General features: G+C 54.0%; 1 protein-coding gene across 7 annotated transcripts in view; it reads right to left on the bottom strand.

The window, feature by feature from the left end:
- PLA2G6 (phospholipase A2 group VI) overlaps positions 1-24,727 on the bottom strand; it is a 57,458-nt gene that overhangs the window by 11,545 nt on the left and 21,186 nt on the right. For 6 of the 7 annotated variants that reach the window (XR_006776456.2, XR_006776457.2, XM_045779557.2 and 3 more), the window contains 10 exons: positions 18,937-19,152; positions 17,980-18,163; positions 15,986-16,173; positions 13,068-13,164; positions 11,776-11,958; positions 8,166-8,274; positions 6,732-6,893; positions 4,802-4,880; positions 2,434-2,597; positions 595-745 (listed from right to left, as the gene is read on the bottom strand). Coding sequence is in view for 5 of the 7 variants with exons in the window: in XM_045779557.2 (XP_045635513.1) it covers positions 595-745; positions 2,434-2,597; positions 4,802-4,880; positions 6,732-6,893; positions 8,166-8,274; positions 11,776-11,958; positions 13,068-13,164; positions 15,986-16,173; positions 17,980-18,163; positions 18,937-19,152 (1,533 nt within the window). In the remaining 2 variants the exon portion in view is untranslated. The remainder of the gene's footprint in view (positions 1-594; positions 746-2,433; positions 2,598-4,801; positions 4,881-6,731; positions 6,894-8,165; positions 8,275-11,775; positions 11,959-13,067; positions 13,165-15,985; positions 16,174-17,979; positions 18,164-18,936; positions 19,153-24,727) is intronic. The other variant, XM_045779559.2, reaches the window with a different exon arrangement.

Raw genomic sequence — 24,727 nt, 5'->3', positions numbered from 1 at the left:
CAGTGCTGGGACTGCAGAGAAAACAAGGCAGCCGTGTTCCTGCCGCAGGGAGCTCAGGTCTGGCAGGTGACAGACACAGGCAAGAAATGAACAATAAAGTAATCCCGGGCTGGGGAGTACTACAAAGCAGCAGTTGTGCTGTAGGCCCTTCTGGAACGTCTCAAACACCTGCAGCCTTGCACAGCTGTCATTTTTCAGGTCACTTATCTCCCAACCAGATTGCAAATGGCTCACCGGCCTTTCCACCTGGCGGTGGCCCCCTTCAACACCCCTGTACACACACACGCACACGCACACACAATGCCTGGGGCACGGCCCCACTCAGCAGAAAGGTTCCGGGTATGTGGCGGACGAGAAGTGACCCCCTCTACCCCCAGAGATGTGCCGTCCGGATGGGAACACAGCAGCCCCAGGTGGGGGGTGTCCCGCAACAGTGTTTTCCAGAAGGCCCTGGCCCAACTGGGAGGAGCTGCTGGTCGCCCCCTCACCTCCACTTTCACCAGACCGGGGTGGGGAGCCCTCTGCCCCCCCAGAACAGCAGAAGGGCTGCCCGGCTGGGGCCACAGCCACAGTGCTCCCGCTGAGGCGGCTTACTTGGGTTTCTTGACGTCAGTCATCTTGGTGTGCTCCCCAAACTCACGCTTCAGGAACTCCTCCAGGGGCCCCGACTCGTAGGGCCGCGAGCCCCGGAACACCTCATCCTTCATGCGAAAGTACACACCCCGCATGTAGGCCATGGACTTGCCTAGGAACAAGGTGGGGGAGACACAAGGGCTGCGCCCTGACAGCTGCAGGAAGGGAGGCCAGCAGGGGCAGGGGGTGGCAGCAGGGGTCTGGCTTTACGCACGCACTTAACCCAGCTGGGGCTCCTGGGCCTCTCCTTGGCAGCTTCCCACAGAGGCAGAAATCCCCGTCAGCAGCCCCGAGGCTCTGCCCTTAATTCTGTATTCACAATGTTGTCTTCTCCTTAAGGAGGGGCCCCAAAAGTCTAAGAGCTTGTAAGACTAATGAGATCTACCCCGTTTGGCTCAGAATAGAAGGACCAGTGTCCCGTGGGCCTCTGAGGACAGGCAGCATCAAAGGGCAGGCTGCACCTCACTCGGGCCAGGGCTGTGCGAGCAGGGGGGCTGCGGAGAGGGGAGTGTCTGCTCTTACGAGAGGCTGAACTAGCTGACTTCTCAAATCCCTTCCATAGCCCCCAGGAGTCTGAAGAAGGAAGTGACTCTTTCTGGAGGCGGCTAGGACCTCCGCCGCCAGACCTCACGCCCCACTGGGCAGACAGAGATCCAAGACAGCTTTTCTCTCATGGAAGGCAGGAACTGGAGACCAGAGAGGGGCTGTGGGGCCCCTGAGGCCAGGGGAGGGAAGTCCCAGAAGCTGCCGACTGCTAATCCTCTTCCCAGAGCCCCACGGGACGCTGCTCTCAGCCGCCTCCCGGACTGGCTGCCTCATGTCCCTGACACCCTGAACTGCGGGGCGATGGCCTCCTCACACAGTGAGCCCAGATGCCCGCGGCTTTCCCATGGGACTGGGGCTCCTTGAGCGGGGGCATGCACCTGCCTCAGCCCCACGACCCCACTGCCCAGCACAGGCCTGGCCTGGGGCCAGAGGGTCACCTCCCCATGCCTTCAGACCTGGGGGGTGCACTGGAGAGCCTGGAATCGCCAGGCACTTGGGCAGGGATGGCAGGTCAGGGAGGCCAAGGCAGAGGACCATTCTTGTCTGGGCAGTAGCTGGCTCTGGAAGGGCCCCCCACAGGCATCAGGCAGCCCAGACAGCTCCACAAAGGGGACATTGCTTGAGTGAAGAAAAGAACTACCTAGAAGGCTGTCCGGTAAGCGAGGCACCTCTGTCACCTCCGGGAAGCTGTGATGCGTGGGTGCCCTGTGGCCTTGGGAAGTGCTGGGCTGGGTGTCTAAGAACTGTCCTAGCCGCAGCAACCCCATGGCTGGGCTGTGGGACTTTGGGTCACCCCTCTCCGCCCACGGCCTGAATTGCCCCATGGGTAAACAAGGCACACTGACTAGGGCTCTGGCACCCTATGACTCCGTGGCTCCTCCTTCCTGACACCACCCATTGCACCCACCCTCCGAATGGTTTTCCTTATTTCCAGTGCTTCGGAGGCCCCGGGGGGCCTGCCTCACAAGGCTGTGGGAAGAGGGGTAGAGGCGACTGATGTAAAAATGCTTCCTACAGAAAAAGGTTCGTTCTGTCCCCCATGGAGGGGAGGGCCTCCACCCCCAGCCCACCCCCCAGCCCTTCTCTTTCCAGCCTCGCACCCCAATGCCCTCAGCCGCCCCCACAAAGGGCTTTCAGGCCCTCCCCCCACCAACGGCCCTCTTTGAAAAGCTCTGAAAAGAAACTGAGTGCAATCTGAGGGCAGATCCCAACCGCACCCTGCCCTGTCCCCACCGCCCAGGGGCCTGCCCTCACTGTGCAGAATGGCCAGGGCCAGGATGCCCCCCGTGCTGGTCCCTGCCACCCAGTCAAAGAGGTCCTTGGTGGCGACGCCCGAGGCCTTCTCGATGGCGATGAGGAGCTGGATGATGACGAGGCCCTTCACGCCCCCTCCGTCCAGGCAGAGCAGGTGGTCGTGGCTGTGGTGGGGACAGCGGTGGGAGAGAAGAAGGTCCCGTTACAGCCCACTTTCTGTGGGCCTGCGTCCCTGAGCATCTGTGAGCGCAGAAAGGCCCCCCGTGGAGCTCGCGTGCTCCTGTGGTTCCTTTTCGGGGGGGTGGGTAGGAGCACAGTCAGAAAAAGAATAAACGTATAGTATTTCAGGAGGGGACAAATGCAATGAACAATAAAGCTGGCCAGTAACGGTGGCCCAGAGGGTGAGGACAGTCCTCCCAGGTGGGAGCAGCGAGGGAGGAGGGAGCAGGCAAGCAGGACCTGTGTGTGCCAGGAGCTATGAGATTCACACCAACATCCCAACCCCCTTGGAGGCAGACACTCCCTATGCCCGTGCATGTCTGTGACAGAATGAAGGAATGGAGCTCAGAGGTTAGGTGACCACCCAGAATCACAAGACTGGGAGAGGATGCAGCCGGACCTGGTCCGGGGTCTGCTGACTCCTGAGTCACCTGCTCAGCCACATGCCCTGACACGGCTCCAGGGCCCAGCCATGCCCAGCTCCCTGCCCTGGGGAAGGCTTTCACGGTCTGCGCTCAGACCCAGAAGCTTCCTTCCGGTCTCTTCATCCTTCCATCTCAGCTGCTCTGATGCCTTCAGCACCCTCGGGCTCAGCTCGCTCTTTCTCCACCCGCTTCCCTGGTGTAGAGCACTTCGGGCTCCCGTAAGCAAGCATTTTTGTTTCCTCCTGCACAGGATGGGACAGAAGCTCCCTGAGGGCAGAGGCCGGCTCTGCTCTGTGCAGGGCTGTGCTTCCAGCGTCCTCAGGAGGCGTCCGGTACACAGCTGGTAAATGGAGGAGGCCTGCGCGGCCCACCTCCAGGCCCTGCAGCAAGCCCAGAGGGTGGCAGGGAGGCTGGGCTGTCACCGGAGGCCCGCAGGGCCCCTGACCAGGGAGGCTGGAGCAGACATGCGAGGGACCCTTCTGAGGATGCGGGGCTTACAAGGAGACATCAGCCCAGACGGGCTCACAGCCCGCTGTGGTGAGGCCCCGCAGGGAAGTCCTGATTCTTGCTTCAGCCTTGCCTGTAGGGAGAGTACTCCAGCTGGGGCAAACTACCCTGGTCCTGCAGGAGAATCTGCCTCCTCTCCTCTTACTGGCCGGGATAGGTCGGTCCTCCCTCTGGTACCTTCCTCGGCCCCTGCGCGGGTGTGTGCGTGTGCGTGTGTGTCCACACGTGGGAGGCGCGGTGGCAGGAACTGCCAGAGTGCAGATGGGGCAGGGGCACCTCCAGGGCGCACATCACAGGGTGGCCTTGGAAACGAGTGGGACCTACTAAGGGGAAGCCAACCCCTCAGGCAAGGAGAGGTAGTCACTGGCTGCCACCACGTAGCCCTAGGCCCAGGGGGCGGGGGCTGCTTCTGCTGACTCGGCGGCTTTCTGCACAGGAGGCAGGAGCCGGCCCTAGAGATGTGCCCCGACAGAGGCTGCAGCAGCAGGAAGGGAGTGAGCTCTGAAGACCCGGGCTCAAGGCTCCCCTCTGACGCTCACTGTGTGACCTTGAGCAGGGCACTTCTCGTCTCAGGGTCTCAGGTCCTGCACCTGTGGAACAAAGGTCCTAATCCCTCCCCAGGCGGGCTGTTAGGAGCATGTGAGAGCCGGAGAACAAGAAAGCAGCTCTATTACGTAAGGGAGAAGAGAGAGAGAGCACAGTTGATCCCCAGCACATCTGTGCCGGGAACTTGCGATGCTGGCAGACCCTGTTTCTGAGCCCCAGGGACTGTCCTCAAGGACCAAGGCTTCTGAGCTTTGTGCCCATCACCCAGGCCTGGCTCTGAGAATGGGCCTGGGTGTACAGCAGGTGCTGGGAAGCCTGCCCACCCACGAGCTCCGGGAGTGGGGGGAGCAGGCCAAGGGGCAGGTAGAGCCAGGGGAGCCAGTCTCAGCATCACAGAGCGGATCTGGGTGATCTTCCCCAACACGCCAGGACAAGGTCAGGAGGGAAGGGACAGGACTGCAGCCGATGAGTCGTGTGACCCCCGAGCCCACATGGTCACTGATGAAAGAGCAGACCTAGACTCTCTGAAGAGCCAGTCCCTTCGCTGTGAACTACAGAGGACGCAAACTACCTCGTGGGGGCCTGGCGTGGACTAGACGAGAGCCCCAAGCCTGCTGGGGGGCACCAAGCAGAGGCCTTGTGCGTGCACTCTCCCTCCCTCTTCCACTTACGTCCGCTTCTCGTCCCTCATGGAGCTCAGGATGAAGGCCGGCTTCCGGGACCGGGAGATGTGCACGATGTCCTGTAGTTCTGCGAGGCACAGGGCAGGGTGGGCCGGGGCCATGCGGGTGCCAGGCTCCCACCATCCCACGGGCCCTGAGAGCAACTCTGAGGCTGTGCCCTCCCCCGACTGCCCCCAGCAGGAGCACCTGCCTCTGGCCAGGAGCAAGACACAGCTGAGCCAGGGGCCGCCGGGCCCTTGGGGTGAACATGCAGAGGGGAGCCCACTGCTCAGGGAAGTGCCCCCACCCCGCCCGGCCAGCTCCCAGACTCTCCTCGATGCCTTCCTCCCAAAGCCCCGAAGCCCAAGCACCCCCGCCATGCCCTGTGCCCTTCAGTTCCCACAGCGTTTTCTCATGCATCGGGCAAGCGGAGCTGCTGGAAACCACCATCACCAGAACCCTCACTCCCAATCTCCAGATGAGGCTCCAAGAGCTTTATGGGACTGACTCGTCCAAGGTCATTTAGCCAAAAGGGCTGAGTCTGGACATTCCTTGAGGTTTAAGTCCCTGAGTGAAGGGAGATAACCAACCACTCTCCAGATGCTTCTTATCCTGATCCCATGTCTGGAAACTTCCTCGGCAGCCTCTCAGATCAGCCGCACCCACCACTCCCTCCACGTTCTGTTCTGCGCCCAAACCCCCTACCCCGCCGCCACCCGATGGACTGGCTGCTCTCCTGCCTAGCCCGGCATTGCCATGTCATCCAGCTTCCGACAGGCCCTCCCCACCACTGTGCAGAGTCTAGAAGCAGCAAAGCAAGAACGCAGGCTGCAAGGCAGGGTGCCTCTCCCTCACCAGGGCATGTGGCCAGAGGGTGGGTGAGATAAGCAGGAGACTGGCCAGGAGAGGCAGTGGCCAGAGTGCCAGGGAGAGGGTGGTAAGGCTGGGTGCGTGTGTCTGGCCTGCAGCTGGGAAAAGGGGGAACTAGAGCTACAGCTAACTCGGGGCTCGGCAGGCTCCGCAGCCCCTCGAGGCCCAGGGCATTACCCATCTGACGCCGCGCCCCAGGCCCACCATCCAGCCTGGCTTGGGTGACGGCCTGCCTGTAAAATTGAGAGATAAAGATGGGGTGGGGGGGCCAGGGCCTGGATGGGGATGGGCAGGGGAGGAGAGGGGCAGAGCCAGAAGGGAACTGTGGCCGCAGGCTCCGCCTCTCCTGACTCCACGCTAGGCTGGGCTATCCTGGCTAGAGGTGCTGGTGTCTGCTTCCACAGCAAGGGGGGAAAGAAAACACTGGCTTGCCAAGGATTGGTTTCTGACTGCTCTGTTCAGGGGACCCTACCCTTGAACAATCTCGGGCGCTGCTTGGGCCAGCCCACAGAAAGCCCAGAGAATGGCCCCCATCTCCTTGGGGGCCATCTCCACGGGCACCAAGGACACACAGGAGCAGAGGCAGGTTGTCCGCCCACGTTCAAAGGTCTGTAGGTCACCAAAGGGGCCAGCAGGGGACATTCAGGCCCCAGACCTGACAGATTCTGCAGATGGCAGAAACACACCTCATTGGAGCCTGAGGGCCGGGGGCTCTCGACCCCAACAGCACTCCTCACTGCCCACCCTGAGCTCCCAGGGCACAAGAAGAGGCCATGAAAGTGCACCCCTTCATGGGTGCCCTGGGGATGCCCAGACCTGAGACCGTGTCCAGAGCATTCTCTCAGGAGACATGGACTGTGGGATATTAGCCAGGCCCCGTGCCCCCGCCACCCCCACCAGGCAGGTCTCTGGGTTCTACCTCCAGAGGCTGACAAATCCTGCCCCATCCTTCCTTGTTCCCTTCAACAACTTCTACCCTGGACCCCGTTTCCTTCGGATCAGGATTGCTCTGATCCCAGCACCTGGGGACCGGCTGGAGCGGAGGGAGCGTGGCAGGGGGGAGGCCTACCTAGGTTGTTTAAGCTGATCGGTGGGGGCTGAGATCTTTCCAGGGAGAAGGAGTGATGTGTCGTAGAGGAGCACTGCTCCGAGGGGGGCCCTTGAGTGACTGGGAGGCGGTAGTCGGCCCCTACGGTTCTCAGCAGAGTTAAGAGCGTCTTCCTGGTGACAACTAGTCATGGTTTGGGAGGGGGGAGATCGCACAGGATCACAAATGATGTCAACACGCAAGTGAGAGGCCCCTCCTTTCCACACGCGGCCCCCTCTCTCATCTACCAGGTGGCCTGGGTATGGGGGGGAACCAGGCGCCCCGGAGGCCCAACCCCACCATGACGGGGAATGCTGACTCCAGTCTGTTACAGCCAAATAGCTTCCGGAGGCCTGGGAAGGCACGGAGGTCGACCACAAGACTATGGAAGAAGGTCGAGGTTGCCCAGTCCAAGTATTTGGGGACCCCCTCTTTCCCTTCACTTTCAGTCAAGAAAACAGGACTCCCAGGGTGCCTGGGTGGCTCAGTCGGTGAAGCGTCTGCCTTTGGCTCAGGTCATGATCTCAGGGTTCTGGGATCAGTCCCGCATCAGGCTCCCTGCTCAATGGGGAGTCTGCGTCTCCCTCTCTATCCGCCCCTCCCCTTGGCTCCTACTCACTCTCTCTCAAAAAAAAATAAATAAAACCTTAAAAAAAAAAAACAACCCAAGATTGAGCTTAATTATATCTAATATAAATTATTTTTAAAATCTACTTTAAAAGCAAAGAAAACAGGACTCCCGCCTCCACGTTCAGTGATTCTCAAAACCACTGAATGGAGGGCCCCTTTCAGAGCTTAAAAGGGACCAAGCAGCCTGGGGGCATTTGCCCTCGTGAGCGGAGACGCTGTAAGAAGTAGCACACGTGCGTACCTGCACACGAGCAGCTACGCGCCCACACCAACCCCCCAGCTCCTCAAAGCCCCCCGGAGGGGACCCAGGCTTCTGCTGATGATCTGCTGTTTCCAGCCCTGCTGCCAGGGCTCCCCAGGGGAACGTGCAGTGCGCGCGGTGAGCCTGCGTGCACGGGGCATGCGCATACGCTCGTGCAGTGCATGCATCAACCCACAGCTGTCCATGCAAGTGGTTCCACTGGTGAATTCCTCAGGCAGGAGCAACTGGCTAACACTACTGCATATCTCACCCACCTCCCCGGGAGCCCAGGCATCCTGAGGAAGGATGGGGGCCGCACAGAAGAGGACACTCGTTTGGCAAGCCCCTTGGTGGGCTCCATCTACTGGTGATGGCCCTTGTTCTTGGGCGAAGAAAGTTTCCCCTCTCAGCCTCCCAGGTGCTCTTGAGCAAGAAGGGTGGGTACGGACAGGGCGCTGGTGCCTGATGGTGGGGACCACACTTCTCCCCAGTGCATGCACCTGCCCACCCCGGCCCAACTCTGGTCCAGGGTACAGGGCACTTACGTTTGCTGATCTTGGAAGCTATGAACGCAGGAGTCTCCCCAAAGTCATTTGGGGTATCCACCTCTGCCCCAAACACTATGAGGGCCTTGATCATCTCCACGTTGTCTTTCTGTTGGGGATGGAGTAAGGGGAAAATGCAACAGCTCAGGGAAAGGAAGAGAAAAAGGACGCCAGCCTCTTTCACTTTGCCCACCAACTCGGTGGGCCTCTCATGGGCACGGGAGAAGATGCTGGAACACTTCAGAACCCTCACCCACTTAACAACCCAGGCAGAACCTGGGAGTGACTCACCCCGGTCCCCGCCAGCAACTTCTCCAAGGAAGCAACGCATCTATGACCCCTGCCCCAGGAGCCATGGGGACACTGAAGGGTCAGCTGCTGATCACCTTCAGGAGCAGCAGCAAAGGCTGAGCAGGGAAAGGGAAGGCTGTCCTGCCCATCATGTCTCGGACGCCATTTGGGAGGGGTAACTGAGCACACGTCCTCCCTAATGGCAGCCTTCAAGGGCAGCCTCCGTCCACAGAGCACTGTGCACTTAACATCTGGAGGCTGGGCAGGGGGGTGGGGGACACGGTTTCCTAGGACAAACCAATAAACCGGCTGCCTGGAGACCAGAGCCCTGGTCTTATCACCTCCCTCTTCCTGGGGCTTAATTTCCCTGCCTAGAGAAGGAAGAGATGTGTCTAGAATGCAGTTTTCCAAACAACAGTTCATGTACATTAGCTTGCGTCATTAGCTACGTATTTTCTGTTCTGGTTACCTTTCTTTTGCGTCGCTGGTTTACCACTTTTGGTAGTGATGGAACACTTCCTTCGAAATAAATTTAAGTAAGTTTAAAGGCAAAGCATCTTCAAGAAATGATTAAGTTTGTAAATATAAACGTGGTTCATTAATGTGCCAAAAACCGTGAGGCTGGTCCGCAAGTACCTGCGGTATGGGAAACAAGGGACGTTGGCAGTTCTCAAAGTGCGATCTGTGGCCCCCGTGAACGTGTGAGACCCTCTGGAGGGTTCACAAAGGTCAAACTGTTTTCACAGGGGCGCCTGGCTGGCTCGATTGGAAGAGTGTGTGGCTCTTGATCTCAGGGTCTTGAGTTCAAGCCCCACGTTGGGCAGTAAAGATTATGAAAAAAGATAAGTCAACAAAACAAAAAAACAAAACACCCTGCTTTCATAAAAAATCAAGATGTTTGCTTTTTGCATTGTATTGACTTTTGCACCGATGGTGTGAAAACAGTGATGGCTAAAGCTGCCCGTGCCGTAGTGAGACGTGGCACCAAACTAATGCTCGCTGTGGTTTTCCTCTCCGCTGCTCGTTCACAGTAAGAAATCAACCAGTTAATTCAAAAGCCAGTTTCCCTTAGGAATGTCCTTCATGAATCAGTAAGAATTAATTTTATTAAATTTTGACACTGTCTACTCCATGTCATAAGATGGAGAGAAATCGGGACGCCTGGCTGGCTCAGGCGGTTAAGCATCTGCCTTCAGCTCAGGTCATGATCCCAGGGTCCTGGGATCGAGTCTCACGTCGGGCTCCCTGCTCAGCTCCCTGCTCAGCTCCCTGCTTCTCCCTCTGCCTGCCACTCTGCCTACTTGTGCTCTCTGACAAATAAAATCTTAAAAAAAAAAAAAAAAAGATGGAAAGCATAGGCATTTCGGTGGCATCCTAAAGCACAACTGTTATCTTGAGGAAAAGCATGGATGCCACTGAGTTGTGAGCAGAACCACGTTTTTCTTGGAACGCCATTTTTACTTGGGATCATGACTGACGTGCTACGATGGGTTAGCCTTGGGAATGCAGAAGACATGTTCTCAAAAATGAATGCAGTGAGCCTGGCACTTCAAGAAAAACAACTGACAATATTTTGTGCCAAAGAAAAGATTCAGGCTTGCAAACAAAAATGGGAATTCCAGAACACTTGTATATGCCATGACGGGCTTGACAGCTTCCTGAAGCAGAAAGACTCTTCCGATGAGATGGTGGGGATATTTACAAATGTGGGGTTTTGATACCATGTAATGAAATGGTTCAACAGTTCTATGCAAGCACAGTGAACCAGTATTTTCCAAGGATGACCTGAAATCACGCATGGGTAAGAGGTACCAATGGAACAAAGTGTTTAATGGAACAAAGTGGGAAAAATTCATGGAGGTGGTTGCAGGGCCCACTTGCAATTGTCACAAACTAACCCTTGTCCAGGTTGGGTGCAGCATTGAAGAATATTCATGATTCTCTGAAAGGCGCAACTGTGTATCTACGCGACGCCAGATTGTCTTCAAATCCTCCAACATATAGTCAACAACATATTGCAACAGGATAAATGTAGTGGAAGACAGGAGAATCAGTATGTCTTCCCTGAGGCCAGGCATTAAAAAGATCCACAAAAATGTAAAACGATGCCAACTCTTCTCGATTATTTTAGGTTTTAGAAAACAGAGTTGTTTTTCGTAAAAACGTTACTTATTGAAGTTACGCTGTGATTTGTGAATTGTTATTTTTAAATGAATTCGTGTTTTGAAAATTTCTTATTTTTAATCTCCAATCTAGTAAATATAGATAAAATCCATACAAATGAAAAGTCTTTGGGATCTTCAATAATTCTTTTCTAAGAGTATAAAGGGACCACATAGACCCCAAATTTTGAGAACTGACCAACTAGAAAATTGTAAGGGCTCCTTCAGTGCTGAAAATGGCCATGGTATTATTTAGGGTTCCTGCCTCCCAGGTAACAGTGTCTCCACCAGGGTTCTGGCCTTTGGTATAAAACAGGATGTCTCTGAGTGTGTCCTCAATCCACATCTTTTACGTATTCCAGATGCTGCTCCAATTCCATCGCTCGGAGATCTGTTGAACATACTTACGTACACGTGGCACTGCTACGGAACACGAAAGACATACAGACACGCTGCTGACAGAGTAACGTTCCCTCCCCTGCATTTACTATGTTCCTACTCTAGCTGTCTCTCCACACTGGAGGGGCTTTAAGGGCAGGAACTATGCTCTATGATAAGCCAAAAACTGTGGCCAACACCTACCGTGGGGCTACCAAGATGTACAGGCAGACGCTGCCTTCCGGGAGCTTAGGTCCCACCCAGGAGACGGGACAAATATGCAGATGAGTATTTCCCCCGAATAATGCAGGGGGAGGAGACCTGACATCTGAGGGATGCCCACTGGCGCCAGGGACTGCACATCGTCTGGGTGTTCCTCCTGGGGTCACCAAGGGTCTGCCACTCACCCCTCTCAACAGCTCTGCCGGGTGGGTGCCGACACCCCCGGTTTCCAGATAAGGAAATGGAGGCTGACAAGAGGTGACTTGCCCAAGGCCACGTGGGTCGCCCGGGGCTGTACTTCTCCTCTCACACCATGTACTTGTTAAATGGGGAGCACGGGGCGAGAGGGACTGCAGTGCAGAGGAAGGAGATGATACTTTGGGCTGAGAGGGGGACACGGAAGGTTCCTGAGGGAGAAGGCAGCGTCTAAGCTGCGTCTCAGGTGAGACTCCCTGCAGTGGGAAAGGAAGAGGGCACCGCGGGAGGAGAGCGACAGGCAGTCCCCCCACCTCGCAGGCGCTGCTGGGGGTGGGGGTAGAGGTGGACCACAGGCTCACCGACATGGCCAGGTGCAGCGGGGTGTTGCCGTGCTCCCCGCGGGCGTCGGCGTTGGCCCCGTAGGTCAGTAACACCATGACACAGTCGAAGCGGTTACGCATCACGGCCACGTGCAGAGCCGTGTTGCCCGAGGAGCTGGTGCTGTTCACGTCGCAGCCCCGTTTTAGCAGCATGCGGGCCATCTGTGGGAGACAGGGTCCGTGTCCGAGTGGGCGGTGACACCCAGGTGCTGCCACCTCCTCCCTGAGAGTCCCTCGGGAACTGGGCTTCTGGAAAGCTCTAGCAACAAGAACTCAGGTGGCAGGCCCTAGTTCTGGGGGTTGCCATAGACCTTGGCCCACGCTATCAGCACCCCAGAAGTAAAGGACAAAAGGCTGAAGGTATACTGACTGATTTAAGGGGCTTCTGGGTTCTTCCCTGGAGTTAACAGGACCCCGTGCATCTCTGCAAACCCCCAGAACTGCCCCACTCCCTGCGACCTTCCCTGGGATCCTGCGAAGGTCTGACCCCCTCCCTGGGCCAAGGCAACACACCCCCCTACACCCGGCAGCCCTGGGGAGCCTGGCCTTTGGCGCTGGACAGTCCTGAGCCCAAAGCTCAACCCCACTTCGTCCCGGTCCTCCGAGCTTGGGTGGGTCACTGCAGCCCCTGCACTCAGTACTGTCTTCTGCGATAAGAGTCCCTACTTCACAGAGTGGTGACAATGACCAACGAAACATAGAAGGGCCTGACTTGGTGTCTAGGTGCTGGCAAGCAGAAGGAGCCCTGCAGAGGTTGGTAGTCTCCTCCCTCCCGGCCTATCATGTTTAAGAACAGGCCACAGTCCCTGGGGGCATCCAGCGCGCTGCCAAGCTCTGCTTCCTGGCAAGGAGAGACCAGAGGCCTCCATCCTCCCAGGGGGAGCTGGGCGAAGGGAAGGCCCCCCGGGGAGCTGCCCAGCCAGGCTCTCGGTGGATACAGTCAGCAGCAGCTTCACACCACCTTCCGTCTGACAATTTACAAAGCATTTTCTCACACATTACCTCGCTGACTTTACACCTCCAAAGGCAGGCCTGTAGGACCCCCAATTCAGACACAAAGAAACCACAGAGGGGACATTGTCACTGTGTTGGCGAGCAGCAGAGCGATACCAGGATGTCATCTCCCCCTGCGGGACCACTAAGAGATCAAGCCCCACAGCGCCATCCCCAGAGTCATCTCAGGAACCGCTTTTCTGCAGGCAGCTGAGGAACATGCGGTTCTGGGACTGCGCCCGCTGCCCAGCCACCACTCTCCCTCAGACGCTGCCTACCTCCGCGGTCTTGGCCCAGTGGAGGGGGCTGGCTCCGTAGCGAGGGTCTTTGCTGTGGATCTGGTTGCTGTCCATGCTGATGATCATTTCAGCACACCTAGGGAGAAAGGAGCCATGGGGCAGTACAGAAGGCCGTGGGGGTGGAGGGAGGTGGCCTGGGGCTGGAGAAGGCCTTGACTTGGACTTCATCTCCTGGTGAAGAAGAGTTTCTGCAAAATTTCTGTTGCTTTTGCAACAGAACCAACCAGCATGTATACTATGGTATGTCAAGGGTATCCTGGGCCCCTACAGGCATAGCTCAAGCCCCCGCCTCCAAGAAGTCTTCCCTGGTAACTCCAGTCTGCAATAATCACTCTCACTGGTGCTGGCCTTAAAGTCAGGCAGGCCTGAGGTCAAGCCCCAGATCACTGGTGATCTCTGGGAAGTGGCTGAGCCCATCTGCAACACGGGCACAGTCCTCACTGGACTGGTGGGGATTAAAGGAGGAAAGACATTTCATTTCTGTGCCTGGCACATGGCTGCCCTCCATCCCCCGGCCATCCACTCTTGATGTTTCATGCAATGACCTGCACCCTGTAGGAAGTATAGGCAGAGTAGTTACAGATTTATTTATTTACTTGAAAGAGAGAGAGAGAGAGCAGGGGGAGGGGCAGAGGGAGAGGGAGAGAACCTCAAGCAGACTCCACACTGAGTGTGGAGCCTGACCGGGGGCTCAGTCTCATGACCCTGAGATCAAGACCTGAGCCGAAACCAAGAGCTGGATGCTTAACCGACTGAGCCACCGGGGTGCCCCAGGCAGAGTAGTTAAGACTGCAGTTGCTTTCCACTCCGGGAGTATAACCAAAACTCACACAGATACTTGTACACGCGTATTCCTAGCAGCGTTCGCCAAAAGGGGAAACAACCCAAGTGTCCATCAGCAGATGGAGGGAAAAGCAAAATGCGGTCCATCCACACCATGGAACACTATTCTGCCTTAAAAAGGAAGGGACTTCTGATGCATGCTACAACACTAATGATCCTTGAAGACATTTTGCAAAGTGAAAGTCAAGCCCCAGGCCCAAACCTGGCTCTATAAAGGTCAGCCGAGTTGACATAAAGAGCAGAGGGGCTCCCAGACTGGAGCTGGGATGGGATCTCTCCGTAACCCTAACGCCTGAGATCTTCTAGAGGACAGCTGTGCTGGCTACCGCCTGGTGGCAGAGGGATATCCCCGCTGGGGCCCTGAGAGGGCACGGCTGTGTGGGGCTGCACAGGGCATGCCCACAGCATGAGGCCACTCACATTGTCTTCTGTGCATGATCCCTTGTGACGTGACCAGCCCCATGGGCAGAGAGGAATGTCGCTAGAGGTGTCTTAAGGAGCAAGTGAGCCGGGCAATACCAGGCCCCAGGACAGGAAAGCTTGGGGTGGCCAGAGCTGAGCCAGAACAGGGCTGCCACTGCCCCCCTCTCGGGTATAAAAGACCATCACCCATCACTTGTGCCCATTCAGGCTGCAACCTGCCACCAGCGAACGGGACTCCTGGGGGTGAGGGTGTTGGGACTGTCTCCAACCATCTGGTCAAGTCTTCCTGAAAGTTCTAGTCTGCTTTGGCTCTGCTGCAGAGGATCACAGAAAGGTGGGCTGGCCCAAGCTTGGACTAGACCTCTGAGGGAATGGCCAATGGGAGGAGGGCCAGCAAGGTGGGTGCAGGCTCCAGAAAAAGGGAAAACCTGAGGGAGGGCACGGCTTGCCCCCCACGCATGTGCCGCCCTCTGTGCTCTTCCGGCTGCCCGTTCAGCACACAGTCTAGAAGGACCCAGTGACTTATGTATCTCCTGTCCCAGAGCTGCTCTCTTTTCCATCTCTTTAAGGCCAGAGCTTAGCACAGCGCCCAGACAGAGGGACCGACTGCCCCATTCATTCCGTCAGCCAGTCATTCTAGATACTGTTCTCACTGGGCAATGTTTTGAGATATTCATCTCTTTTTTTAAAGACTTCTTTATTTTAGCGAGAGAGAGAGCACGCGCACGCACACACATGCAGGAAGGGCAGGGAGAGGGGAGAGAGAATGTCAAGTGGACTCCACGCTAAGCACAGAGCCCAACATGGGGCTCGATCTCACTACCCTCAGATCATGACCCAAGCTGAAACCAACAGTTGGACGCCCGACCAACTGCACCACCCAGGCACCCCTTCATCTCTTTTATCACACACCCCCCACCCTACACACACACACACACACACACACACACACACACACGCGCGCGCATGCGCACACTTCACATGGAGAATTTTCCTGAGACCAGGGTTTCCCAGGTCTGGGGAAAAGGGCAGAAAATCGACAGTGGTCCAGAGCTCCCCATGGCATGGGCCTGGTACCTGCGTCCCAGCAGTGCCACCAGCCAGGAAGAATGGACACATCTAGGCAGAAGGGGCTCTGGGCCACCTTGCCAAGCGCTCCTGCACTTCGAGGCTGGAATGTGCAGAAGCCACGGGGCAGCGCTGTAGCCACGAAGGGGTTCAGATTGGGCTGGGGGGCTTGGACGGAAGAGGACCCAGGCAGGTGGGCCCCTCCTTGGGGCTGCATGTGACTCCAGCACAGGAGGACCACCTAGGGGAGGTGGAAAGGGAGGACCCCAGGGGAGATTTGGATTGTTCTTCTCTAGTCTGGAAGAGGGAGGTTCATGGCCAGACATTATGGTGCATTACAGAAAACATTTTAAAATTCTACCCTTTGCACAGCAGACTTTCTGGACTGAGACTCACATCCACGATACGTTCATCGAGCACCTTCTTCAGGCCAGGCCGGCCCTTGGCCCAAGTGTGGGAAACACATCTAACGAGCCCGTGCAGGCCAGTGCTCGCCTGGGCGTGAGGAGAAGAGCTGTAAGAGCCGGGGGCCCAGCCAGCCGCGCGGGGGCGGGAGGTCTTACCCCTTATGGGAGAACTTCATGGCCGTGTGGATGGGGTAGCCGGCGGAGCCCATGACATTGCACCGGGCGTTGCAAAGCAGCAGCACGCGGACCATCTCCTGCTTGCCCATCTGGCAGGCCAGGTGCAGCGGGGTCTGCCCCTGGTTGTTCACCCGGTTCAGGCCAGCTGATGCGTTCTTCCCTAGGAGCTGAGAGCAGGACACCAGGGTGGGCTGGGGCCCGACAAGGACAAGCCCCCGAGTGACCCTCCCCGACACCCCCCGCGCCAGTCCCCTGTGCCCACATGAGGGGAAGGGAAATCAGACTCTGCGAGAACACGGTCGGGACATTAAGGGAAGCCACCGAGAAAGGAGGTTTGCAGGAAAACGGGGCACCGGCTGTGCCAGGGTTGGCTGGGGGCTGGTCTGGCACAGCCAGGCTCGTATGGAAAAACTTCTCGACCAAGAAACCTGAAGGGAGCTTGTTCATACGGATGGGCACTGGGGGTCTGGGTGGGAGTGGTTCCTGCTTTCATTGTACACTTTCGTCGTATTTTCATCTCTCCTGCTTGGATTTCTTTTTGCTAGGTTCACATATTATTTTTCAATTAAAAAAAAACCAACCACGCAGCCCTTTATGTCCATGGGTCCTGTCCTCTGCTTTAATAAAAACACCTTTTTGCACCAAAACGAACAAACAAACAAACCAGTATTACAAAGAAAGCCAGGACCTTCCTTCCTCACTTGTGGCCGAGTGCTGTCTCCACAGTGGGCTACAACTCCTGTGTGCCCAGGGGACCTCGCTGGGCCTGTCGACAGGCTGGGGACACGGCGAAGAGGCCTGACTCGAGGGCCAGCCCCGCCGCTCACAGCTCTCCCCGTCCCTGGGCATGTTTCTTTTTTTTTTTTTTTTTAAGATTTTATTTATTTATTTGACAGAGATAGAGACAGCCAGCGAGAGAGGGAACACAAGCAAGGGGAGTGGGAGAGGAAGAAGCAGGCTCCTAGCGGAGGAGCCTGATGTGGGGCTCGATCCCAGAACGCCAGGATCATGCCCCGAGCTGAAGGCAGACACTTAACCACTGTGCCACCCAGGCGCCCCCCTGGGCATGTTTCTTAACCTCATGGAACCTCTCAGTTCCTTTGGCAAAGAGAGGAGGATCATGACCCCCACCCCCCCACCCCAACCCAGAGAGGCTACTTTGAGAATTAACTGGAACACACAACACTCAGTACAGGGCCAGACACGAGACCAGCCCATGACAAAGGACAGCTATTGGTAAGAGTGTGTGCCTGGCGTCTGCACCGAGGCAGGCCCTGTGGGGCACGGTGCTGGGCGCAGAGCCGGCTCTCAGGAAGGATGGAGTTCACCGGGACATGTGGAAGTCCCTTCCCTGTGCGCCAGACAACACAATCGTGTATTTTCTGGAACAATGTCACTCCTTTCTGATGCCAGGGCAGAGAAGGACATAACCTTTAAAAGAAAGTCTTCTAACTCTGGGAAATAAAATCCTGTTTGGTATTCGGTCTTTTCCATCCAACACATAAAGTAGCCTTTAATGACATCACTCCATCTACTTGCCTACGATTTTTATTTTCGTTTCTCAGCCCGATAAACAAACATTTAACAGGAGGAGTATGTCTAGTGCAAATGTCTACAGGAGCCGGATGGAGTTTTGAGTTGCTGTAAAAAGCTAAGCTCGGGTCCCACTGGACCATGAGCCCCTCCAGGCAGGGCTGAAATGAATTCACCCAGCCTGGGGTCGGGTTCCGTAGGTGCTTGGGACAAGCTGAACCGAACTGCTTGGCTGGACTGGGACTTCCGTTTAGTTTGCTGGGATGGGGGACCTCCCTAGGGTTGTCAGAGCCCAGTGGCCGAGGATGTGTCTCCTTGACAAGCATGAGGAGGGAATGGGGGAGAGGAGGGTACGCCCTCCAGGAAGCAGCTTGGGACTAGTGGGGATAATAAGGTGTTGCCGGCTCCAGTCCCCCTGTCCCTCCCCCACCCCCCCTCACCTGCAGCACCTGGGCGTTGTCACCCTGCACAGCATAATGAAAGGCCGTCTCCCCGTTGTTGTCCGTGACGTCCATCTGGGCGTGGCAGTACTGCACCAGCTCCACCAGGATCTCCCCGTCACCCTTGCGGCAGGCCAGGTGCAGGGGGGTGCAGCCCTCCTCATTCTCCCTGTTATTGGCGCAGCTGTGGCGGTGGGGGTGGGGTGGGCACAAGGAGGGAGGGGTGCTGAGAAACTCAGGGGCAGCAGAGGGAAGCGGGCTAGGGGCTCAAGAGCATTCCTGCCGTGCTCGGGCTGGCTGGTGCGAACTGAGGGCTGGCTCACAATGTATGTGGGCCTGAAGTGATTTCATCAGTTGTGTACTTGGGATGGGTCCTAGGGCCACACCAGCCGGCAGTGGGTGGTGGGGTGGCACAGAACGGGTCAGAAGGCAGAAATCTCACTAACCTCGGGCAGTTTCCTAACCTTTCCAGGCCTCGATATCCTTATCTACAAAAAAATAATAACAATGCCTGCCCTAGGAAAGGGACAGGGCCACGGGGAGATTAATCCCTATGATGTCCAAGAACAGGCCTGGAAACTATAAAGGGCAGTGAGGAATTCTGAGCCTGGGGCCTGGGGGCTGACCAAGCTGTGGCCACCTCAGGGCAAGCAGGTGAGCAGGAGTCCTATGGCAGGGCCCACACGGTCCCCTCTCAGGGGCACATCTCCTGATATAAGTATTGGCTGAAGGGCCACATGAGAGAGGGCAGCCAGATCTCTGGAAGGAGACACGAGGATCTGAGGCCTCTTCACCTCTCTCCGGCAAAGCGACCCAGCACGGGTCACATCTAAGGTGCTGGGCAACGTTTGGCTTTACAGAGGGAAACTGAAGCAGGACTCAGCGACTGCCCCAGGCCCCGCCCCTCCACATATGCAGGCACATGCCCTGTCCCGGGGTCCCACCCTCCTGGCACACCTGATGATGTGGCTGTGGTGGAAACACTCTCGGATCCCCAACTCCACCGCCAAGTGGGCCACCGACCAGCTGGGGTGGTTGCGGATGAGGTCAGTCAACTGCTGCAGGACCTCCACGTGCAGGATGTGGCAGGAGCTCTCGTAGAAGGGCGGCAGCTGCGAAGAATAGTGCTGGAAGTTCACGAGGGCATCCGCCTCCGTCTCCAGCTGGAAGAGCCTGTGGAGCGGGGACACAGAAGGACGACACAGAAATGAGCCGGCTTCAGCCCACCCTCTTGCTAGAGGCAGACGCCTTGGGTCCCCCCGTACATGGGTCGCTGCCTGCCTCTGGCCACACAGGGACCCACTCCAGCCGGACTCCCCTTCCCACCGCACGTGCACACACATGCGCACGCACGCCTCCAAATGGAGTCAGGATTTTATTTTTATTTAACAAGATTTTCTTTTCCATTTTTTTATATCATCTCATGGTGCTTTTAAATCTTATTTTAACAAAGCCCTGTCCTATCCATTTTCTAATTTGACTATGACATCTGAGAGCCCCAGCCTCAAGTCCCCGGCCCTCGCATACCATAGGAAATAAATAAGCATATAACTGAAATGTCCAGCACTAGAAGATGATATAAACGGTGGCCCAGCTACGCGATGGAATATTACGCAACCATTAAGATGCGATGTTAGAAGAACGGTGAAATGTTGATTTTGCAATGTTAAGTAAAAAAGATGCAAATTTTATATGATACGATGTGATCTAAATTGTGTTAAAAATGTCAAAATGTACACGGTAATATAGTAATTGGAATGTTCTTTATCCATTTCTGAAGTTTCTAAATATTCTACAATGAGTTTATATAATTTTTATTTTTTTAAATAGGACTTCACTCCCAGCATGGAGCCCAGTGTGGGGCTTGAACTCATGACCCTGAGACCAAGACCTAAGCTGAGATCAAGAGTCAGATGTTCAACTGACTAAGCCACCCAAGTGTCCGTATAATTTTTATAATCAGAAAAAAAAATTTTTTTTTTGAGAAACCACTCAGATGGTGTCTCTTCCCTCTCACTCCCCCAAAGGAGGAGAAGAACAATCATCATAAACCTTGTTCATTTTTGAAGAGTTGTGTTTATGTCCAAGGTTTGCTATTAAGCTGCTGTGTGACCCTCAAAAAATTCCTTCCCTCTCTGAGCCCTATTTGAAACACGAGACTAACTGTACCTGTCCCACCTAGCTCACAGAGGTACTATGAGGATCAGATGGGATAGCCAAGTAATAGCACTTTAAAAACGGATAATCACAATGACGGTTGACCTTGAAGATACTTGAAGTTTTGACCGGGGCTTTCAACATGGAAGACCCACGGCCAGCCAGGGTCTAGCAGGAGTGGTGCCCAAAGAGTGTTGGCTCCACAAGCCTCGCCTGTTCTTTCCACGAGAGACTGCAATTGTTTAGCAAACATCTACCGAGTGCGTGTTCTGCACCTGCCATTGTTCCAGATGGAAGGGGTAAATTAATGAACAAAACAGATGACACGCCCTGCCTTCCTGGAGCCTGTGTTCTTAGGGGAGGGACCGACACAATGCGTAAGCGACAAATCAAAGTAAGAAAGTACAATAAACAAAGCTCCAGGTAATAAGTGCTAAGGAACAAACAAACCAAGAAAGGAGGACATGGAAGGAAGCCCTTCCTCGTTCTCCTGGGGTGGTTTTGTGTCATCTCAGCCACCCCTGCACGGAGCGCTCCATGTTAAATGCTGCTGCTATGTCCGATACGACGACACTAAATGACAACGAAATTATGACACCAAATGACACTAGACAGGACACTAAACACTGATCACTAGATTTAGCATCAATAAAACATTAATGACCTTGACAAAGTACTTTTGGTGGAATGGAGGGAACCAGAGCCTGATTGGAGAGGGTTTGAGAAGGAATAAGATGCAAGAAATCGGAGAAGCAAGGATAGGTGATATTTGTTAGGGGTTTTGCAGCAGAGGGGAGCAAACAGAGGTAGCTAATGGGAAAAGTGGAACCAGGCATGTGAATGCTGGTGAATCGCTCTGAGGACTCCCACTTCCGCAAGGACAGACGAGGCAACGTGAACCAGACTGCCTCCTGGGGACAACCAGAAATGCTGGACAGAATGTAAAAGGCGTCTGCTGGAGGCACTGGGCATCTAAGCAGACAGGGATGAAGTGTCAGGTTGGAAGGGATTATGGAAACCCAGGAAGTGAGCCTGGGATTTCGGACTGCTGGCACTTGAGAGGCTGAAGGAATATACCATGGCATCAGCAACCTCATGGGCTCGGGGGACAGGGACCGGAGGCCAGGGGAGGGCCCTGATGAACCCCCTTACCGTGGGTGGGGGTCCCGAAGGACTAAGGCATAAGATGAGCCACAAGGAGACAGACCCTCCCAGAGACTGCAGCACAGCTCCAAATACTTTCAGTTCCAGAAAATGGATTGAAGTTACCCTCACTGATAATGTTCCCAGGTACCCAGGAGAAGCAAACATAAAAGAAACATGAAGCCAGGCTTCAAATTGTTTCTACAAGCATCGTTGCAAATCCAAGGTCTAGCACATAATCAAAACACACAAGAGATACTACGTTGTATGAAAGAAAACCAACAGAAAAAATGTATGATGGAAACTGATCTGTAAGTAGGGGGATGCAAATACTGAAGTTATCTGACACAGACTTTAAAATAACTGTGATAGGGGACCTAGGTGGCTCAGCTGGTTAAGCATCTGCCTTCGGCTCAGGTCATGATCTCGGGGTCCAGGGATAGAGCCCTGCATTGGGCTCCCTGCTCAGTGGAGAGTCTGTTTCTCCCTCTCCCCTTGCTCATGCTCGCTCTTCCTCTCTCAAATAAATAAATAAATAAATAAATGTGATAAGGGGCGCCTGGCTGGCTCAGTCGGTACAGCGTGCGACTCTTGATCTCAGGATCGTGAGTTCAGGCCCCACGTTGGGCACAGACTTACTTAAAAAAATTAAATAAAATAAATGTGATAATATTCAAGAGAATAAAATAGAAGATTTAGAATTGGGGCAAAGAACTTGAAACCATTTTAAAAATGGAAATTACAGAATCAAAAAATACAGTTGCCGAAATGAAGAACCCAGTGGCCAGGTATAAAAGCAGACTGGACAATGCTGAAGAGAAAACTAGTGAACAGGAAGATAGGCCAGAAAAGAGGAAACAGAATAGAGCCTGAAGAGCCAAAGGATGGAAAATGCAGGAAAGTAGATAAAAGACATAGAATATATAACAAAAAGATCCACCATACATATAACTGGCCACCAAAGCAGGTTAGAAAAGGAGAGAAGCCATATTTGAAGAGTTAATGTCTGTGAACTTTTCAAAATTGATGAAAAAAAAATTTCATAGTGATTGAAAATATCTATGAACCCTCCTGCACACACACACACACACACACACACACACACGCACACAAAGAAATCCACACTTAGGCATCTTGTGGGTTTTAAAACATGGACCCAAATTCTTTGACAGTGCTCCCATTGAGACATGATGTCTCTTATCATTATCCCATGAATGTCTCTCAACCCTTTCATCTGGCTCTGCAACTGCTTTACCGATAGAATAGGGCAGAAGTGATGCCGCCCTAGTTTCTGGACCAAGGCCTTAAGAGACTGGAAGCTTTTACCTCTCTTCTCTTGGGACCCAGCTATCATGTGACGGGAAACTGATGCAACCCCCAGGGATGATTCTTGGTCCTGGACCCTTAGCCCTGGACAAACTCACAGCCGACAGCCAGCAGCAACCTGCCACTTGCGAGTGAGTCAACTTAGAAGTGGATCCTGCAGTCGAACCACCCCGGCTCATGTCATGTAGAGCAGAAGAGAGCCTTCCCGCTGAGCTCTGCTCACATTGCAGACTCGTGGGCTAAGAAACTGATCGTTGTTTTAAGCCACGGAGTTTTGGGATAGTTTGTTACACAGCAGTAACTGCGGATGACACATATCGGCCAACATACGGAAACACAGCAATAACTGACATATGTACCACATTACAACGGCTATAAACAAAATGTGAAGAAAAATACTAAAAACAGCAGAGGAGAAAGTTAGCTTCAAAGACTGACAGCCGGCTACTCAGCGGCAGAAACCAGAGATAATGGAATGACATTCATAAAGAGCTAAAAGAAAATAAACGCCGATGGGAATTCTGTACACAGCACACTTCCCTTTAAGTATGAAGTTGAAACTAAAACATTTCACTAGTCAGGGGCATCTGGCTGGTTCAGTCGGTAGAGCGTGCGACTCTCGATCTCAGAGTCATGAGTTCGAGACCCATGCTGGGTGCAGAAATTACTTAAAATGAATAAGCAAAATGTTTTTAAAAAAACCATTTCACTAGTCACACAAACAAACAGAAAGAGAGAAAGGCTTTGTCATTAGTAGACCTACACGATAGAAAATATAAAAGGGTTTTCTTCGGGTAGAAGGAACTTGATCCCATATGGATGGTATAAGATACAGGAAAAAAATAAAATACCATTAAAATGGCAAATATGTGGGTGAATCTAAATAAGAATTGGTAGCATAATGTCTTATGGGGTTTAAAATAAAGACAGAATTAAATATATATATATGTATATGTGTGTGTGTGTGTGTATATATATATATATATATATATATATATATATATATATATATATATATATATATATATGGCATAGAAGCCTGGGAATAAATGGGGTTAAAAAGTTCTAAGACCCATTTATTGTTCTGGAAGACACTAAAGTACCAATTATACTTCAGTAAGGCCGAGGATGTGTGTTACAATCTCTTGGGTTCTACCAAGAACTGTGAAGGGTTTCAGATTTTGCCCTACTTGCAAACTAACAAGTTAGCCTGACACAGTTTCATGGGTGCTGGCAGGAAGAAACAAGATTCCTGGATCAAAGACAAAGGGCAATTTATTGCTCACAGCAACACCAATGGCCCGTTTCAGTGTTTGTGCCAATTCCCTGGGATCCAGTTCCCAAGGGTGACACGAAGAGGGCACGTGACACCTGCTCCTGTTGCGCTAGGGGAGAGAGAAGCCCGGCGTGTAGGGCACTTGAATCTTCCACAGTCGTTAATAAGCAAATCTGCCGAAGCTTTGCTCGGGAAGATGATATGACCCTTATTGCAGAAGACACTAAGCAAACCTCCCCCTCTGCTCTAGGGAACGACCCGATCTCTATCTTCTAAGGCTGCTCACTATACGAACGTCCTTGTAAAGATAGCCTGGAACAAACGGAGTCAGTGTCTCCGCTTGCAAGATGTAGAGACCCACGAGAAATCCGTGGAGAACTGTCCCCCAACAGCTATCGCTAAAAGAGAATGACAGAATGCATAACTTCCAAACTAACAGGGAGGGAACACATGGGATAATAAGAAAACACTGGATCGTGAATTGCAAAACCATTACGCTAGGTGAAAAAAAAAAGTCATACGACTACGCTCTGTATGATTAAAGGCAAAGCCATAGTGACAGAAAGCAGATCAGTGTTTGTCGGGGGCCATGGTGGGTGCAAGGGACTTACTACTACAAAGGAGCAGAGGGAATTTTGGCGATCACAGGAACGTGTATCTTGACTGTGGTGATGGCACGTGGGTGTGCACCTTTACTGAAACTCATCAAATGCTACGTGTCAAATTGATAAATTTTTTTTGTAAGTTACATCTCAGCAAAGCTCCCTAAAACAAAGCAAAAATAAAGCTCAGTGCATAAGAAGACAAAAGGGTAGGAATAAAGAAAATAAAATGGGTGGAACGACA

Source organism: Ursus americanus, chromosome 17 (assembly GCF_024610735.1).
Source record: "Ursus americanus isolate L20-20 chromosome 17, mUrsAme1.1.p, whole genome shotgun sequence".
NCBI lineage: Eukaryota > Metazoa > Chordata > Mammalia > Carnivora > Ursidae > Ursus > Ursus americanus.
Note: the sequence above shows the minus strand (reverse complement) of the source record. Positions and strands in the feature narration are given on the sequence as shown.